The sequence below is a fragment of the Mus caroli genome, unplaced genomic scaffold (genome assembly GCF_978045245.1).
Source record: "Mus caroli unplaced genomic scaffold, Mus_caroli_1 scaffold_3, whole genome shotgun sequence".
In the NCBI taxonomy this organism is placed as follows: Eukaryota; Metazoa; Chordata; class Mammalia; order Rodentia; family Muridae; genus Mus; species Mus caroli.
In genome coordinates, this window is record NW_028227258.1 from 82484749 (window position 1) to 82504883 (window position 20135).

Genomic DNA, 20135 nt, shown 5'->3' on the forward strand with positions numbered 1-20135 from the left:
ATCATTCTCCAGAAGTCATCTCATTTTGGAGTAGTTCGATTAGTGCTAAATTAAGAGAGCTAAAATTGTCTTAGGGTGGAACTTACGAATGATGAATGCTTCGAGAGTCTTAATTGATTGGCAGCTGTCACCTGTGATAGAACTGGAACCACGGGACGAGCAACTTGACAGATTGCTTCTTTTGTCCTTGGGTTGTACTTAACGTTCTTCATTTGTGATTAGTGAACTATGGACTCTCTCTGAGTGAGCTCTCATGAGCTTCTGACCTTGGGAAAACTCAGGTCTACAATCAAAAAGCATTAACAAAATGGCTATCTCTACTGTTGAACACGGTAGTGACAAACTAGTGATGGCTTTTAGGTGAGGAGGGATGAAAAGGTCATGGAGTCTCAGAGATCTAACAGATGGCAGTGTGACTGGCCAAAATGCCTTCCTGACTTGACTCCCTGGGTTGTAATTTTCAAGCAGAGGGCTTTGCTATTACTCACAGTGCTTCTATAGGCTTCATAAAGAAGCCCCAAGATAAGAAAGGACACAGCTCTATTAGCCTAAATCAGCACCAAATCTGGATGGAAAACCAGGACAACGCTTAGCCATGCAGAGGCTCTGGCACCAAGGATCCTTCCATACCACTCAAGCGTGTTTGTAATCAACCAGCATGGGCACAAAAAGGAGGAAGAATCTACTCCATCTCTTTTCAGTTTTGTTTTTCAATGTGTGTGTGTGTGTGTGTGTCTTCAATTGCAAAACAAGAAAATTCACTTTAATCCAAAGTCTATGTGAAATTAATTTGATGTCAATAATCAGACATTTAAAAACAAGTCTAGCCAGGCAGTGGTGGCCCACACCTTTAAATCCAGAACATGAGAGGCAGAGGCAGGCAGAATTCCAGGTTCAGAGACAGCCTGCTCTACAGAGTGAGTTTCAAGACAGCTAAAGCTACACAGAAAAACCCTGCCTCAAAAACACAAAAACAAAACAATGTCTAAACATTATTCAAGAGAATATACAACCAAAATACAGTAATTCTCCACTACAGGCAATTTTGCACCCAAGGAGCCTTTTCCAATGTCTGAAGAGAATAGACTCTAAAAGAATTTGTTTCACCGACTTTAATATGTGAAGCCTATCTCTAAATAGTGGCCAAAAAGTCACTTTAATTGTCTTTTCTCTCCTGTAGAAGTAATTTATTTCATAGAAAGAGAATTATGACCATGAGTTTTGACTGAGTTTACCAGGTATGAGTTCCCTTCTGTGTAACAGACCTCAAACCAATCAGAGTGGGTGATTATTCTCATAAATAGTCTTGCCACCATTGCATCAATGGGCACATCGTGTCTAGCAGGTCAGTATTGCCACAGACAGGATTCTGGATAAGACTGTTTATGCCTTTTCTCCCCCAGTAGCCTTCACAGCTGTTGCTGTTATAAGAAATAAATGTTTCTTGGTCAGCTCAAGATCTGACTTTCTAGGCACGACAACCAAAGTGTGGGTGTCTTCAAGCAAGAGTCTTACCATCTAGTTACAAGAGCAATGGCAATAACCTATACTTTTTTGAGTGCCTAGGGGCCTTCCTGACCAATAATTTATAGGGAGATAACCTGTGCCTTGGGTAACACAGGTTTTCACTTAAACCTCATGTCCTCTGGGGAAAGCATTTTTATGCCTGTGTGTTTCCTCTGTTTAAACTCCAGGATAGATATATCCTGGAACTCCCTCTGTAGACCAGGCTGGCCTCAAACTCAGAGATCCACATGCCTTTTTCTGCTGAGTGCTGGGCTTAAAGGCATGTGCCACCACAGCCGGGATTTTGGTTATACTTTTTAATTCATTTTCAAAGTAGTATAGTGGGTTTCTTAAGGGTTCTTCATATACTCTTAATTTGGTTAACACGGCCCTTATCCCTCCGTCCCCTTACCCACTTCTCTCATCCCTGCTTAAATCTTTGGCTGGTGATATATGCACCCACCCACCTCCCAATTCTTATATATAACATGTGTTTCAAAATCCACACTTATTATATTTTGTTTTGGGGTTCAAGACCATAGGTTCCCTAGCAGCTTCACACACATTCTACCTTAGCTGACATTTCCTCTAACCCCTCCTTTCTCCATCCCCTTTCAAAGCCTTATGTGATTGTGATGACCGTAATTCTAGAAATACACTACTAAGTCAAAAATAAGAATTGTATACTCTGGCTATGGCAAAATGTTGCTCGTAGAAGTGTGGTTTGAATTCATATACTTTTCTTCTTCCCATGCAGGCCAGATTAAAGCTTGTCACATGAATGGCTGCAATCTGGTAGTTACCTGCTGTGCACTAGGGCCTGTGCCACACATCCAGTGTGCCCTATGTGGAGCCCCAGAGCCATCTTGCTGAACAGGAGTCTTATTCCTGAAAACCAGGTTCAGATAATAGGTGCCAGCCCCAAAGTGTCAGAATCCCTAAGATTTGGACCCAGGAAGACTTTAGTGTTCAGCCACAGTATATCAAGGTCTCTACTAAAGTAAAATCCAGGAGTATAAAAGGATTTTGAGATATGTGGTTTTTATGTTTTTTGTTTGAGCCATATCTAATGCTCAAATTTCCAAACAGATTTAAAAATGCCACTGCAATCACACCTTAATTCCTCCTTTATAGCTGTGCCACAAAAGCATTCATAGAGGGGGTAAAATGTTACCATGCTTGAGCTTTACCTCAGGTCAAGTTCTTTCTAACATCGTGGTCAATGTCCATATATGTATGTGAAGACTTTTGCAGAGCATAGAAACAAAATGTTTAGTGTAAACAGAGCCTATGTGCTCTCAGAAACTTTCCTCACCACCTCTCTCTCTCTCTCTCTCTCTGTCTCTCTCTCTCTCTGTGTCTCTCTCTCTCCCTGTGTGTGTGTGTGTGTGTGTGTGTGTGAGAGAGAGAGAGAGAGAGAGAGAGAGAGAGAGAGAGAGAGAGAGAGAGAGAGAGATAGTAAGATTTTCAGAAAAGGGACTCAAGAGAGGAAAGAGGGAGGGGCAGAGAGGGATAAAGGAAGGGAGGGAATGAGGGAAAGACACACACACACACACAGAGAGAGAGAGAGAGAGAGAGAGAGAGAGAGAGAGAGAGAGAGAGAGAGAGAGAGAGATCTGCCTTATAGCTGCTAAGACTGCAGACAGAAATAGCACAACCACTGTGAGCTGTGCGCGACTCATCTCATCCAAGACCACGTTTTATCTTTCATTAATCAGTTGCTCAGAAAGAAGGAAATGGCATCTGGTTCATTCTTCTTCTGCATCTTCATTATTGGAAAATATTGTGAGTATGCTCGGCGTCTAATTTTATGTGCCTTAGTGCTTTGTGAAATAGTCTCAAGTACAAATGTTCATTCCTTACATTCATGCTTTTAACCTAAAATGCATGCTCTGATAAAAATTGCAAACTCACTTTAGAATCACTCTTCTTAGGATATTTCTGATATTTGTACTGGAATATTTTGCCATAGTCAAAAGTTAAGCAAAACTAACATATTTTATAAGTCTATGCTTTATTACAGCCAACTTTTATCACTGATAAAATTCAATATTTAAAGAGAGTCTGTAAGTTCTGTGAAAAGACTATGCTCGTTGCTCTACCCCAGAGTGGTCCTAATATTTGTTTGTTTATTTCGATGTGGTTGTAGCACATTGCCATCCTGTGAGGTGCTACATCCACACAGAGATGTAGCCATGTAACTCTTTTGCCAGGTTTTTGCCTTGTTCCTTGAAAGAAAAGCAAGGGAAAGCATAAAGAAATGTAAAGCATAGGGACTCAAGAAAATAAAGTCATTTTACTTTTATTATAATGGCAAATTTCCTTTGTATATTAAGCCATAGTTTTTTTAATCTTATTTAAAATTTAAGGGAAAAGGTTGTTATACATTATACATCATTAAATCATCTCTCTGAGTTAAGAAAACATCTATGCTTGTTATAACAATGAAATAATCCTACCCCAGATCAGAATGAAAGTTTCTAAGTCTCTTTAATACATTAGGATTGCAGGGGAAGGGGGCTTGTGAGTGTCATCAAATTTAAAACACAAGCATGTTTATATTCTCTGTCTCTCAAATTCTACAAACATGGTGTTTATACTAAGATATTCTACTGAATTTCTCAGGGTCACAGTCCATCTTGAATCTCTTAACTCTGATAGCATCTATTTTGATGATTTTTTTTTCTTTTTTCCCTCTGACCACAGTACAACTAAATAGTTAAAGATTGAGACGATTTCAAAACTAGAGAAATAACCCGGAATCCCTGAGACTATTCGGCTCTTAATTTTCTATATCTCAATCTTAACTCTGACATTCATACTTTATCTAAAGTAAGAAAATCTCAAACTGCAAATCATAATAAAAGACTGGATCGTTCTAATTATAATCCAGTATTTAAGGTATCAGGGCAATAAATACACACACACACACACACACACACACACACGAGCTATACCTGAGCTTTTGACATTTGCAGCAAAAGCTCTTTGAAATTAATGATCAATTTTAACAATTCCTATTCAGTCTCAAGGAGGTGCATAGATTGAGAGACCCAGAAGAATATTCTACAACAGATGTTACAGTAGGAAGAACTTAAGATGTATAAAAAGTGTTCAGAGCAGGTTAAGAAGGCATGTTGACTGATGTGATACCAAAGATGCTCCAGGCTATAAGAATTCCCCCTGTTAAATTAATTTCTTAATGTATTTTTTTTAGAAAGGGTTTCTTTGTGTAGCCTTGGCTGTCCTAGAACTCACTCTATAGAGTAGGTTGGCCTTGAACTCACAGAGTTTTACCTGACTCTGTCTCCTGAGTGCTGGAATTAAAGGCATGCATCACTACTGCCCTGCAATAAATTTTCAGAATCAAAACTTTGAAAGTGATAAGGATGATGATAATACCAGAACCATCCTTTTACATTGAAGTTCTCTTTTGGTTTAAAAAAGAAAATCAAAAACAAAACAAAACATGGTAACACAGAGCTGAGCAGTTGAATTCTAGACTACTGTAATATCTGGGCAACTGGGGGGAACTTTTGCAGAATCCACCAAATAATAACTCATATTAAGCTCAGTCCACCTTTATTGTAGCCCATCACTCAACTCTATCTAAGTTTCTGTGCATACAGCAAAGGATATCAGCAAAGGACATCAACAGCCACACATCGGGCCAGGCTGCTCACCCTCCACTGCTGCCCTGAGCTGTGGATTCTATGCTCTATTTGCTGGGTTTGTTTTGTTTGCCTTGTTTGGTTGTTATATTGTATTATGCTATACTATATTGTATTGTGGTGTGGTGTTGTGCAGTGTTGTGCTGGGTTGTTTTGGGTTGATCCTGACCTCTGGTACTTTGGAAGGTGATGTGATATCAAGGAAGACACCGTCTGACCATGTGCAGATGTGGAGCTAAGTCCTGGTTCCATGCTTCTCAGCAGTTAATTTGCCATCATTGAACCTTAATTTGTGAAAATCTGAACCAAATATTTTATCCTGCCTACTTCCCAGGGCCCGTGTGTTCAGGGTTTGCTAGGAAAGAAAATTAAATCTTCACAATGACAATCATGTAGAAACAATTCAGCAAGACCCAAGGATATTGTGTGCCTTGTTACAGGGCTCCCACTAATAAATGTCAAGATTTGAGTGATTTGGATTCATGCTTTTTCCCATGAACAATGATTACCCCCCAGGAGGGGTGGCACAAATAACTAGGCCTTGAAAACAGCAAAATTCCTTATAGATGTAGGGCTATTAGTCATGTGTTAGCCCAAAACACAAGTGAATTCCAGATAGCACAGGCATAGGATAAAGTGTAACTGCAGCTCCAGCCTTGCTCTGAAGGGACAGAGTGGCCACAGCAGTGCCTTAACCCAGAATTGCCATTTAGTGACACACCAAAGATGATGTGGGCTCAGAAGACCTGGCCTTTTATCCTTCACTCCTCTACCCATAGCCATGAGTCATAAGACACCAAAGCTAATCTATAGTTTAATACTAATCTAGTTATGTAAGGTTATGCCATCAGAGGAAGCTGGACAAGGGCAGGAGACTCAACTGTGGTATTTTCCCAAGTTCCTGTCAGTCTACGGTTATTTCAGAATTAACATGTTTTAAAAACATCCTCAGAATCTGTTGTGTCATAAGTCCTTTTCAGAGATTTTTTGTTACTTATTAAATAATATCTCAAGCAAAATAAGCATTTTTATGTAATACTTTAGGTAGGAGGAAAACAAGGGAGGGAAGTAGAGGTCCTCAGAAACAAGCCTGATCCACTTCAGAATTTCTAAATGATTAGCTCAGATGCTGAGGGCTCAAGCTGCAGAACCCCATGGAGACTTAGCAGAGGACTGCCTGGTCTTTGCCCTAGAGCCATCCCCTGCTCAATGTAACTTCTTACCTTCTCTCTAAGTGGTATTTTCCAAAGTCCTTGTCAGTCTACAGTCTAAAGACAGACATCACACAAAAGCCACACAAACTTGATGAAGACATTAAAACAGACACACATAGACATATTTACCCATGTCCAAATGTGGGAGAATAAATTTACCAATGCACACAGACTACAGGATATATAATGTTCTAAGTCAATTTTGTGAAGGTTGGTTGCTACAGTTTGAACTATTCCTACTCCGAAGTTGGACTCAGATTTTTAAGTTTCAACCAGATAAAAAATTAATAAATCTGTGTAAATACATTACCATCTGATAAAAGGGTAACAAATTATGTTTGTGAAGTAAGTAGGCACACAAGCATAATCTCACACACGAAACAAACTTGTTCAACTAAAGTGTCTGTCAGTGGGTAGTACAGTTAACTTTGCTCTTTTTCTTCTTTTATTTCTTTTTCATTTTTTTCTTTTCTTTCTTTTTTCTTTCTTTCTTTCTTTTGTTTGTTTGTTTGTTTGTTTGTTTGTTTGTTTGTTTTCGAGAGTAAGGGTTTCTCTGTATAGCCCTGGCTGTCCTTGAACTCACTTTGTAGCCCAGGCTGGCTTTGAACTCAGAAATCCGCCTGCCTCTGCCTCCCAAGTGCTGGGATTAAAGGTGTGTGCCACCTTTCTTTTCTTTTCTTTTCTTTTCTTTTCTTTTCTTTTTTTTAAATGTTATTAGCATTTCAACAACTTAATTTTTAGCTTTGTGGTAATAGTTTTTATTTTTTCCAGTTGCTGTGAGCTTTCCATGAACAAGGAGTCATGTTAAATGTCCACAAACACCTCATGTTCCCCCATTACTTATGAGATGTCCGGTCCTACCTTAGAGTAGAAAACAGAAAATGAGGGATTCTCTCCAATACATCCTTGGCTCTACTTTCTAAAAAGTGTTGCAAAAGAGACTTGAATCCAAGTCTGTCTCCTTAACAACACTCTTCCAGCAAAGTGTGACTTGGTTCTACTGCTTCCAAAATAACAGCATCTTAGGATGGAAAGGTACTTTTCAGACACCCTGATCTGGCTCACTTGATCACAAGTGTCACACATATTAGGTAGTGCCCACTTCAGAACCTGAGCTGCCCAGGGTCTCAAAGCCAGAAATCCAGGTTTTCTACCATGTAGGATGAGGTCAGGCCAGTTCACCCTCAGTGTCCACGCATCTCTTCTTCCAGATGGGTGCGAGGCTCTATGTACCAATTAATGCATACCAGTAACGAATGGATTAGGATACATGTATCAACAACTTGTTTTTGACCATATAGCAAGTACCTGTCAACATTAACTTAATTCCTGTGTCAGCTCCCTCATCCCTCCTTCCTCCCTGGCTATTCCCTCCCTCACTGGCTTCACAGCCCTGGGAGCCCCATCTCTTTCCTGATGTAGAGAGATCCAAAGCCACCTCTTCCTTTTCCTGTTTCCAGCTCCAGGCACTGCCCTGGTCTGAACACCCAGAATCCACCCTTGACACCAGGAATCCCTTTTCTTCTTTGCTCATAGACAACTGCAAGTTATACAAACTTAAGATTTAGGTTTTGATCTCCAACATCATACACACACACACACACACAATCAAGTAACAAGAAGAGGACAATATAAAGCATTCTCTTCTCTCCTTTGTGTTTAAAAAATGATATTTTCTTGTTAAATTGTTATGTTCCATAGTATTGTGTCTATCGTGAAATGGATTTCATTTCATAATTGGTTCAATATTTATCTGAGTTAACTGAAGGCCCTCATTTCTTCACATTTCTATAATAATGAATATATCTTCTGGAAATAATTAAAAACCTCCTGAGAGCTCATCACTGAGAAGAGGGCTCGCAGAACTCTCTCACTGACTGTCTGGGGCCATGCAGCGCCCCAACCTCTGGCTGTGGCACCTGTCCCTTCCTGCCTGTCTCCCCACATGGTTCTCCAGGACTCCCCAAATCCTATCTCAGGAAAGGCAGTATTCATGCAACAGTGTAGAACTCTGCCCCCAGCCTGTTCCCAAACTCAGTTGCAGGTCCACCTTTAGTCAGGGTGCCCAGTGAAAGTCAAATGTCACCCTCATGATTAACTACAGAAAGGGGCAGCAGAGGCTCTGGCTCATTCTTCAGAGGTGAGATTTGCTGTTTTTTAAAGATAGTCGGCATTTAAAGTAATTAGATGGGTTCGTTAGAGAATGTGTGGACACTTGAACTGAGAGTCTGCATAGCTATGAACAATTTTGCTGATGATAGCATCTTGTTACATGGAGGTCTCCTAATCATCTTTTCCCTGGACTCTCATTTGATTCACTTAAGAAGAAATAATGTGAGGACTCCTTTGCTGTCTGGAGCCTAAATCTCAAGTGAACTGCTATTGCCTTAGGCGATTTCATAAGTATTTTTTTTTAATTTCAGTTTTATAAAAGTAAAGCTTCTTTGAGATGGGCAGAAAGAGAATGCTTTCAGAGGATAACACTCATCTCTGACACAGAAAGGAGTTAAGGCTTTTTCTCTTCATTATCTTGGCTCACTTCTAAACATGGCTCTCCAGTTGCATACACGGCCCATAAAGGACAGGAAATAACAAAAGGGCAGAATATTGCCTAAAAATAGAAATAATATAGACTGAAGTTATTAAATCCTAGCCTCAAATATTATGACTTAGCCAATAGGCTACCCTAATGTAGTCACTCGTCTTGCACCTGCCTGGTAAAGAAACACTTCAAATCTTTCTCACAGCCAATGAGAAAGGCTCTGATTCAACCTCCCCAGTGCCATATTTACAGTCAGACCCTTTGATGGAAATGGCAGCTCTGTTCTCCAATTCCCCGAGTCACTAGTTTTCCCAATTTCAGTAGTTGCATGGGCATTGAGCTCCCGTGTATCCCAGTTCTCCCAGGGCCTTCCTCCCTGCAGAAAGAATGCCACCTCCTGCCCTCCCACTTGTTCTGGTACCACACAGTTAGGACAACAGAGGTACTGCTGATTCACAGCATCACCATAAACCCACTCTGGTCCTCTAGTTGCCTTTCCAGCCCCGTTTGCAGAGGTAGGTAATGTGTTTTCTCTTTTATACAGAGTAAAAGTACTTGAGGAGCATGTAATGAGTCATCATTGTGCTGGAAAGCCACCTCAGGTTTTAACAAGCCATGGCTTGCTACATTGTTAATCCTACAGTGGTAGTCACTATGCATTCAGAGGCATCTGACTTCTTATTCATTATACAGGGTAAGACTGTCATTGCACTTGAGATACAAGCTTTGGGATAAAATGGGCACTTGAAAACCTAGCTGTTATACCAGGCTACTTTCTAGCCTTCTTCAGTTTGTTTCTCCTGTGAGTTCTATCCCTCCTCGGTTCTCCCCAACATGGACTCTGCTGGCTGTTGCCTGTGCTTGTACATTTCCTTTGCCACCTCCAGGCAGCCCAGATTATGGGTGTTAAAAGGATCACACATGTCTTCTTGTTCCTTTAGTGTTGGCTTCTCCTCTCTGTCTTAACTTGTCACTGTTTTCCTTAGTCTCTCTGTGACTCCTAATAAAGTATCCACCGTGATGTGTTCTCCTCAGTTGATTCCAGAGCCTGCTCATCTCATAAATTCAAAATTCACAGAAGAGTTGTGTGACACATACCTACAGCTACACACACACACAAAATACACACACACATTCTCACAGACATATATACACACATACCCCCCCACACACACACCCAAACATAAATACACAATATCTGAATTCATAAGCATTGGGGCTAAATTGGTTCCACCATCTTTCCCAAACATATAAGGAAGCTCTTATCCTTGAGGTTTCTGTAGCTTCACTCATTTAAACAGATAAACTTGACTTCATGGGTTTGAAATTAAAATGTTATGGGATAAAAATGAATATGAGCTTACAGATCTTAATAAAAAACTGTACATGTCTTGATATACTTAGAGAGATCAAATAAGCTGTCATGTAATGATTTCCTGAGAGTTTCCATCCAGGCCACATATATTCAATATGTTAATGAAAGCAGCTGATCAAGTTCTTGGTGCATCAGGCACTCGCTTCAGGCACTGAGCACAAATCTCTGTCCCCATGTCCCCTCACAAATCCTGGCCCTTTGCCTTTCTGTCACATTCTCTTCTCATTCATTGCTGCTATTTTATTTGTTATGGCTTCTTGGCTGTGGATGCTTTAATATGTTTTCCAAAAATGGACTGTTAATGCTTGGTGCATTTTGAATGGTCCAGAAGATTGACTGGGCATTTTTACTTTCCCAGTTGTGGCTAATTTGTTAGAAATTACAAATGGCCTGGTGGTATATAAATATTTCTACTTTCTCACACATTTCAAACTTAGGAAGACGATGTGGATCAGGCATGCTTTCTGCCGGCTTCTCCTAATCTCTCCTCTTTGTGTTAAGGTCCAAAGAAGTTGCCAGTGGCTCAGTTAAATTTATTTTTTTTATTTCTGCTCTTCTGACTGTAGTTCTTACCCCTGACCTTGTAAGCTAACAGCCCAATTTGAGTCTGTGAAAAAGAGATTGATTTCATTTTTGGTTTCAACAATATTCTGGACAGCTGAATTCACCGCAGCCCTGGCCAGAGCAATGCAGTAGCATTTGGCCACCAAATCCACTGTAATGTGGAAAGATGCACTCGCTCCTTCTGAGCTGCTCTTAGGTATCTGCTTAATTTCTGTGCTGACATGTAGAGCAGGTCCGAAATTACTCTCACTATTTAGTAAGTAGGAAGAGGTGCGTGCACACACAAAGAGAATTAGAGAATCTTATTGTTCCCTTAATCAATGATAGAGAAATTCAAATAGACACAAACTTGACTTACTAAAGCATGAAGAGAGAGACAGACCAGTGCCAGGTGCCATCCTTATTACACCCCCCTATGTTTAGCTATAATGTAGTCACACACACACACACACACACACACACACACACAAAACCTGAAGAGATAAGAATGGATGAATGAATAAGTATGGTACTGACGAAGGAAACTGAAATTGAGCAAGAAAGTGAACTACGGGAGGAAGGAGAAATGAAGAATGCAGAAATGAGTAAAGACAACTGATATTTTGAGCAATTGTAGGCACAGAGAACGCCCCAGGGTATAAAAGAAGGCCTCATGGCAGTCCAAGACTCAGAGCCAGAGTGGGTATTAAACCAAGGAATACACACACGTTGGAGAGGATGTTAGTACAGCTGTTACTCCATGTCCTTCCCCAGAATGACATATCTCCTCCAACAAGGCCACACCTCCTTTTTTTTGTTGTTTTTTGTTTTGTTTTGTTTTTTTGTTTTTTTTTTTTTGTTTTTTCGAGACAGGGTTTCTCTGTGTAGCCCTGGCTGTCCTGGAACTCACTTTGTAGACCAAGCTGAAGGCCAGACCTCCTACGTCTTCCCAAACATTTCCACTAAGGAATGTGGGTCCGTTCGGGCTTTGAGGACACGGGAAGTTTTGACTGCGCATTCCCCCATGCTGGAGCCAGGTGGGCATTGGACTACAGGAAGCTGCGGGATCCTGCTCTGGGGGGTGGGGAGGGCAGTCTGAGGTCCCCGGGGACTGCTGGAGCTGGCTTAAGGGTCCCCAGGTCTGCAGAGAGGCCGGGACCGTCTGATTCTCAGACTCTTGGGCACCCAGGTACTGCTAGGAGCCACGGATGAGCTAAGAATGGAGTGGGGGCCCTTGTGGGCTGGGTCTAGCCCAGGCTGAAATGGAAAAGAGTGGAGTTCTGGCTAGGTCCCTCAGGGAGGAGTTCTTGGCTTGTCCAGGGGGTGGCTTGGCTTGGTGGAGGCCATGGCTGGGAGCACTGAGAGGTCTTCTGCAGGAGACTAGATGCAGCTCTCTAGATGAAGTCTTGTTCCGTTGCGACAGTCCAGGGTTTTAAGGCGTTTATTGTCATGGTGGAGAGTTGTAATGAGTAAAACCTTACCCCACTTTCTCAGGGTGGGCCTGAGGTTAAATACGTTTTGCAGGGCAGAGTGCGTAATTAGCTAAGACCTTTAGGCCTTTAGGAACTTCATAAAAATGGAGATCTGTCTTGAGGCTATGTGATTGGTGGTCATGTCCTCTACCTGTGGAGGGACTTGGGGCATTGGCTTTACGTGCCTGATGGCCACAGAATTATGGGAAGCTGCTGCCTCATGTCAGGGGCCTGGTGTCCAGGAGTGTGGCAAAATGCCTACTGTCCCTTGCAAGGTCACCTGCGGGGTCACTGGGGTTTCAAACCTAGCTCAACCAGAAACCAGGCTGCCTTTCACAGTCCCACAGGGGACCAGGCATCCAAATATATAATCTTATATAGACCATTCTCATTCAAATAACCACAGTTGCCCAAAACTGGCTCCCTTTGCTTTATCTTTGTTTACAGCTACCTACTTTGCATGTAAATTTTATTTTCAATTCCCATTCCCCAGTTTCTGCATCAGTTTTACTTTTGTATTGTGTGGATTACAATGTCTGGAAGACCTTGGGAGGAGGCATTATTTCACAGGCTCACATGTTCAGGTGGTTCAGCCCATAGGTGCTTGGTCCCCCATGCTTGGACGAAATACCGTAGGAATAGGACTGGGTATCAGAGCTGCTTCGTCGCATCCTTTCAGACAGCAAGCAGAGATTCAAAAGACTGGATTCCCAGTATAAACTTCAAAGTTCTCCTGTGACATACTTCCTCCAGCCCTGCCTCCCAACACTTCAACAGCCTCCCCAAATAATACCAACACCCGAGGACCAAGCCTCTAAAACACAAACCCAGGGAAGGGTGTTTCATATTGACACCATAAAGAAAACAGCATGTGCATTTTATCATTTTATATGTTTTTTCCTTTTTTCTAACAATACCATTCACAGTATTATAAAAATAAAATAGCAAAATGCAGAAATGTTACTCTAAATATAGAAAAATCCTAATGGCCAAGGTTTATTAACTTTATTATAGAGTTTTTTCCAATGAAGTCCCTAAAGCAGTAAGATGAGCAATCCATAATTGGAAGGAGCAAAGAATGATCTGATATGGTAATCTCCTTTCGCTTGGAAGCTGAGCTCTCTGATTGGTCACCAAGGAATGTATTCTACTTTAACATTTGCACTGGGGAAATCACAGCAAGTTTTTAATATGAGTTTTAATATTCTTTATTCTATGTACTTAAGTACACAAACGTGCTAGGTCAATGTCGCTGCACTTTGGTTGTCGGTGTGAGCTATCGACCTTACTAAAGTTGTAGCACAGCCAGATACATTATTGAAGTTCTAGTTAAAGGACAACGCACGTAATCTTTAGTTAAACCATGGAAGGTAGTTTAGCCTTGTCTCTCCTAATGCAAGGCACAGTTTCAGAGAGATATGTGAACGTGTATAGGTCAAAGGCTCACAAAAATCCTCAGAGTTGAACTCCGTATCATCTAATTCCCAAGTTGGGTGTTTCTTTCTGTTCACCATGCTAACCCCAAAGCCATGCTATCCAGTTATATGCATGATCTGTCTTTTGTTCGGCCAGTACTCCTGTTCCCATATACAGAGGAGCAAGCTGATCGAGCCAGCTTCCGTCAGTTCAGATCTGCCAGGTATTACTCCCCCAGAAGGAGGAAGACGCTACACAAATAGCAGTGGTATAGCATTTTCAAAGTTTCCGAGACAGGGAGGGGCACGGCAGATGTAGGAGATGACAAGTGGCTTATGAAAGGCTGCAACACCTGCTTGAAGAAAGCGGGAGAGGATTGTCGCATACCAGATCGTGAAGGCCTCTGACCACCACACTCCGGAATTCGGACTGCAGTAAATATTTGGAACAGAAGGTTTTCACAGAATGGTATCAGGAAATGTTTGCCTTAGGAAGTGGCTCTTGTAAGTGAAGAGAAAAATGGGCTAGAATAGGAAGCCCTTACGGACTCCTTGGAAGAGGCATGGCGGCTTCACTGAGTCATTGGAAAAGTAGATCAACCTACTCGGTTGCTGGTCTTAGGTTTTCGTAGGGCCTCTTTATGTTTTTAATGTATTTTCCTCCTGTAAGAGCGGGATGTAATTGGCCTTGAAAGCTGAAGCCGCACCATCCGAAATGTGCCAGGAACACTCTCACTCTGCACAGTTTTTAATTTCCATAAAAGCTGTATAACTGTTATCATGCTAACTAATTTGTTTGAAGGAAATCTTTAAAATTAAAAAAAGCATCGAATAATTCTTACAAGAAATTAATAATGTAGCCAAAGTCTATCTGAAAACAAGCTTTTTATGAATACAGCATACGTTGTATGACATTGGCTATAGCTTCTGATGTGACTGGACAAAAATACAGATTCATTAGAAAATGTCTGAGCTGCTTCGATATGTTTATGAAGATTAGGGAGTCGCCTTCAGCTAAAACAAGTCATGCTCCTCTAATGGGTAAACTGCTTGCTGATATGAATGAAAGACACACTTGCAAATTGTGTGCAGGATCTCAAAATGACACAACCAGGAAATCAAATATATTCTGGAGTCTCAAAATTAGTGCAGTAATAAAGTTCACACAGGCAGGCTAAAGAAATTTCCTAAATGGGGAATACACCATTTTACCATTTCTTATAAATAGTACATAACTGTCGTAGCTACTTTTCTTTTTCTGTGTTAAAATACCATGGCATTCCAGAGGATTAGAGTCCGTGATGGTGGAGCAAACACAGCAGGTGGCTGGCAGATGGGGCAGCAGTTGAGAGCTCTCATCTCACTCCAACAGGAAGCAGAGAGAGCTAACTGGAAATGGCTGGAGTCCTTTGAAACCTCAAAGCCCACTGTCTTTGTTACCTTTCTATGGCTGTAAGACACTGTGACCAAGGCAACTTATAAAAGAAAGGGTTTATTGGTGCTTGCAGTTTCAGAAGATGAGCCCAGGAACATCAAGACCAGGAAGATGGCCAAGAATGAGCAGGCATGGTGCTGGAGCATTAGCCGAGGGCCTAATCCTCAAACACAAGCTTGAGGCAAAGAGATGGAAAGAGGAGAAGAAGGGGTGGAGAGAGAGGAAGATAGAGAGAGTGCATACAAGCTGTCTGGGGAGGATGTGGGCTTTTGAAACCTAAAGGTCCACACCTAGTGGCACACATCCTTCATCAAGGCCATAGCCCCTAATTCTTCCCAAACAGTTCTACCAACTGAGGTCAAACTATTCAAATATATGACCCTATGAAAACCATTCTCTTGGGAACAGCACCGGTGTAGCTAGAGCGCAGGGTCGGCTGACACCCGCCAGCTACCCACGACCCCCGCCACAGGATTTTGAGACTGCTGGTGAGTGGAACAAAGCTTCTGCTCCAGTCCAATCACGCGGGACCTGAGACTGCTCTGGTTGGGGAGGCAGAAATCCGGCCTACTTAGGGCCACAAGCCTCTTCCGGTCAGAAAAGCACCAGGGTAGCTAGGGCGCAGAGTCGGCTGGCACTCGCCAGCTACCCACAACACCTGCCACAGGATCTTAAGAATTCTGGTGAGTGGAACACAGCTTCTGCTCCAATCCAATTGTGCGCGAGACCTGAGACTGCATTAGTTAGGGAAGCAGAAACCGGCCTGAGTAGGGCCACAGGCCTCATCCGGCCTGAACAGAACCAGTGTAGCTAGAGCGCAGGGTCGGCTGACACCCGCCAGCTACCCAAGACCCCCGCCACAGGATTTTGATACTGCTGGTGAGTGGAACACAGCTTCTGCTCCAATCTTTAAACAGTGACAACGACAACAACTAACCCCAGAGATTACCAGATGGCGAAAGGTAAACATAATAATCTTACTAACAGAAACCAAGACCACTCACCATCATCAGAACCCAGCACTCCCACTTTGCCCAGTCCAGGGCACCCCAACACACCAGAAAAGCTAGACACGGATCTAAAAGCATATCTCATGATGATGGTAGAAGACTTCAAGAAGGACTTTAATAACACACTTAAAGAAATACAAAGGAACACTGGTAAACAGGTAGAAGACAGTAAAGAGGAAGCACAAAAATCCCTTAAAGAATTGCAGGAGAACACTGCTAAAGAGTTACAAATCCTTAAAGAAAAACAGGATAACATAATCAAACAGGTAGAAGTCCTTACAGAAAAACAGGAAAACACATCCAAACAGATGATGGAAGTGAACAAAACCATACTAGACCTAAAAAGGGAAGTAGACACAATAAAGAAAACCCAAAATGAGCCAACACTGAAGATAGAAACCCTAGGAAAGAAATCTGGAACCATAGATACGAGCATCAGCAACATAATACAAGAGATGGAAGAGAGAATCTCAGGTGCAGAAGATTCCATAGAGAACATCGGCACAACAATCAAGGAAAATGTAAAATGCAAAAAGATCCTAACTCAAAACATCCAAGAAATACAGGACACAATGAGAAGACCAAACCTACGGATAATAGGAGTGGATGAGAATGAAGATTTTCAACTCAAAGGACCAGCAAACATCTTCAACAAAATTATAGAAGAAAACTTCCCAAATCTAAAGAAAGAGATGCCCATGAACATACAAGAAGCCTACAGAACTCCAAATAGACTGGACCAGAAAAGAAATACCTCCCGACACATAATAATCAGAACAACAAATGCTCTAAATAAAGACAGAATACTAAAAGCAGTAAGAGAAAAAGGCCAAGTAACATATAAAGGCAAGCCTATCAGAATTACACCAGATTTCTCACCAGAGACTATGAAAGCCAGAAGATCCTGGACGGATGTTATACAGACACTAAAAGAACACAAACTCCAGCCCAGGCTACTATACCCAGCCAAACTCTCAATTAACATAGATGGAGAAACCAAAGTATTCCACGACAAAACCAAATTCACACATTATCTCTCCAGGAATCCAGCCCTTCAAAGGATAATAACAGAAAAAAACCAATACAAGGACAGGAACCACGCCCTAGAAACAACAAGAAGGTAATCCCTCAACAAACCTAAAAGAAGACAGCCACAAGAACAGAATGCCAACTTTAACAACAAAAATAACAGGAAACAACAATTACTTTTCCTTAATATCTCTTAATATCAATGGACTCAACTCCCCGATAAAAAGACATAGACTAACAAACTGGCTACACAAACAAGACCCAACATTTTGCTGCTTACAGGAAACTCATCTCAGAGAAAAAGATAGACACTACCTCAGAATGAAAGGCTGGAAAACAATTTTCCAAGCAAATGGTATGAAGAAACAAGCTGGAGTAGCCATTCTAATATCTGATAAGATTGACTTCCAACCCAAAGTCATTAAAAAAGACAGGGAGGGACACTTCATACTCATCAAAGGTAAAATCCTCCAAGAGGAACTATCAATCCTGAATATCTATGCTCCAAATACAAAGGCAGCCACATTCATTAAAGAAACTTTAGTAAATCTCAAAGCACACATTGCATCTCATACAATAATAGTGGGAGACTTCAACACACCACTTTCACCAATGGACAGATCGTGGAAACAGAAACTAAACAGGGACACAGTGAAACTAACAGAAATTATGAATCAAATGGATCTGGCAGATATCTACAGAACATTCTATCCTAAAACAAAAGGATATACCTTCTTCTCAGCACCTCATGGTACCTTCTCCAAAATTGACCACATAATTGGTCACAAAACAGGCCTCAACAGATACAAAAATATTGAAATTGTCCCATGCATCCTATCAGATCACCACGGACTAAGGCTGATCTTCAATAACAAAATAAATAATAGAAAGCCAACCTTCACGTGGAAACTGAACAACACTCTTCTCAATGATACCTTGGTCAAGGAAGGAATAAAGAAAGAAATTAAGGACTTTTTAGAGTTCAATGAAAATGAAGCCACAACATACCCAAACTTATGGGACGCAATGAAAGCATTTCTAAGAGGAAAACTCATAGCTCTGAGTGCCTCCAAAAGGAAACTAGAGAGAGCACACTTTAGCAGCTTGACAACGCACCTAAAAGCACTAGAACAAAAGGAAGCAAATTCACCCAAGAGGAGTAGACGGCAGGAAATAATCAAACTCAGGGGTGAAATCAACCAAGTGGAAACAAGAAAAACTATTCAAAGAATCAACCAATCAAGGAGCTGGTTCTTTGAGAAAATCAACAAGATAGATAAACCCTTAGCCAGACTCACTAGAGGGCACAGGGAAAGCATCCTAATTAACAAAATCAGAAATGAAAAAGGAGACATAACAACAGATCCTGAAGACATCCAAAACACCATCAGATCCTTCTACCAAAGGCTATACTCAACAAAACTGGAGAACCTGGATGAAATGGAGAAGTTCCTAGACAGATACCAGGTACCAAAGTTGAATCAAGATCAGGTTAATGATCTAAACAGCCCTATATCCCCCAAAGAAATAGAAGCAGTCATTAATAGTCTCCCAACTAAAAAAAGCCCAGGACCAGATGGGTTTAGTGCAGAGTTCTATCAGACCTTCAAAGAAGATCTAATCCCAGTTCTTCACAAACTATTCCACAAAATAGAAACAGAAGGTACTCTACCCAACTCATTCTATGAAGCCACAATTACTCTGATACCGAAACCACAAAAAGACCCAACAAAGATAGAAAACTTCAGACCAATATCCCTTATGAATATTGGTGCAAAAATCCTCAATAAAGTTCTTGCTAACCGAATCCAAGAACACATCAAAACAATCATCCATCCTGACCAAGTAGGTTTCATCCCAGGGATGCAGGGATGGTTCAATATACGGAAATCCATCAACATAATCCAATATATAAACAAACTCAAAGACAAAAACCACATGGTCATCTCGTTAGATGCGAAAAAAGCATTTGACAAGATCCAACACCCATTCATGATAAAAGTCTTGGAAAGATCAGGAATTCAAGGCCCATACCTAAACATGATAAAAGCAATCTACAGCAAACCAGTACCCAACATCAAAGTAAATGGTGAGAAGCTTGAAGCAATCCCTCTAAAATCAGGGACTAGACAAGGCTGTCCACTTTCTCCATATCTATTCAACATTGTACTTGAAGTCCTAGCCAGAGCAATTCGACAACAAAAGGAGATCAAAGGGATACAAATTGGAAAAGATGAAGTCAAAATATCACTTTTTGCAGATGATATGATAGTATATATAAGTGACCCTAAAAATTCCACCAGAGAACTAAGCCTGATAAACAGCTTCGGTGAAGTAGCTGGATATAAAATTAACTCAAACAAATCAATGGCCTTTCTCTACACAAAGAATAAACAGGCTGAGAAAGAAATTAGGGAAACAACACCCTTCTCAATAGTCACAAATAATATAAAATATCTTGGCGTGACTCTAACTAAGGAAGTGAAAGATCTGTATAATAAAAACTTCAAGTCTATGAAGAAAGAAATTCTAGAAGATCTCAGAAGATGGAAAGATCTCCCATGCTCATGGATTGGCAGGATCAACATTGTAAAAATGGCTATCTTGCCAAAAGCAATCTACAGATTCAATGCAATCCCCATCAAAATTCCAAATCAATTCTTCAACGAATTAGAAAGTGCAATCTGCAAATTCATCTGGAATAACAAAAAACCTAGGATAGCAAAAACTCTTCTCAAGGATAAAAGAACCTCTGGTGGAATCACCATGCCGGACCTAAAGCTCTACTACAGAGCAATTGTGATAAAAACTGCATGGTACTGGTATAGTGACAGACAAATAGACCAATGGAATAGAATTGAAGACCCAGAAATGAACCCACACACCTACGGTCACTTGATCTTCGACAAGGGAGCTAAAAACA

The 20135-nt window shown here is 41.1% G+C and overlaps 1 protein-coding gene across 2 annotated transcripts in view; it reads left to right on the forward strand.

The window, feature by feature from the left end:
* Positions 1–3133: 3133 nt before the first annotated feature.
* Rxfp1 (relaxin family peptide receptor 1) overlaps positions 3134–20135 on the forward strand; it is a 114694-nt gene continuing 97692 nt past the window's right edge. Inside the window, exon 1 of one of the 2 annotated variants that reach the window (XM_021158615.3) lies at positions 3134–3291. In XM_021158615.3, the coding sequence (XP_021014274.2) occupies positions 3243–3291 (49 nt within the window). In that variant the 5' untranslated portion in view covers positions 3134–3242. The remainder of the gene's footprint in view (positions 3292–20135) is intronic. The other variant, XM_029475590.2, reaches the window with a different exon arrangement.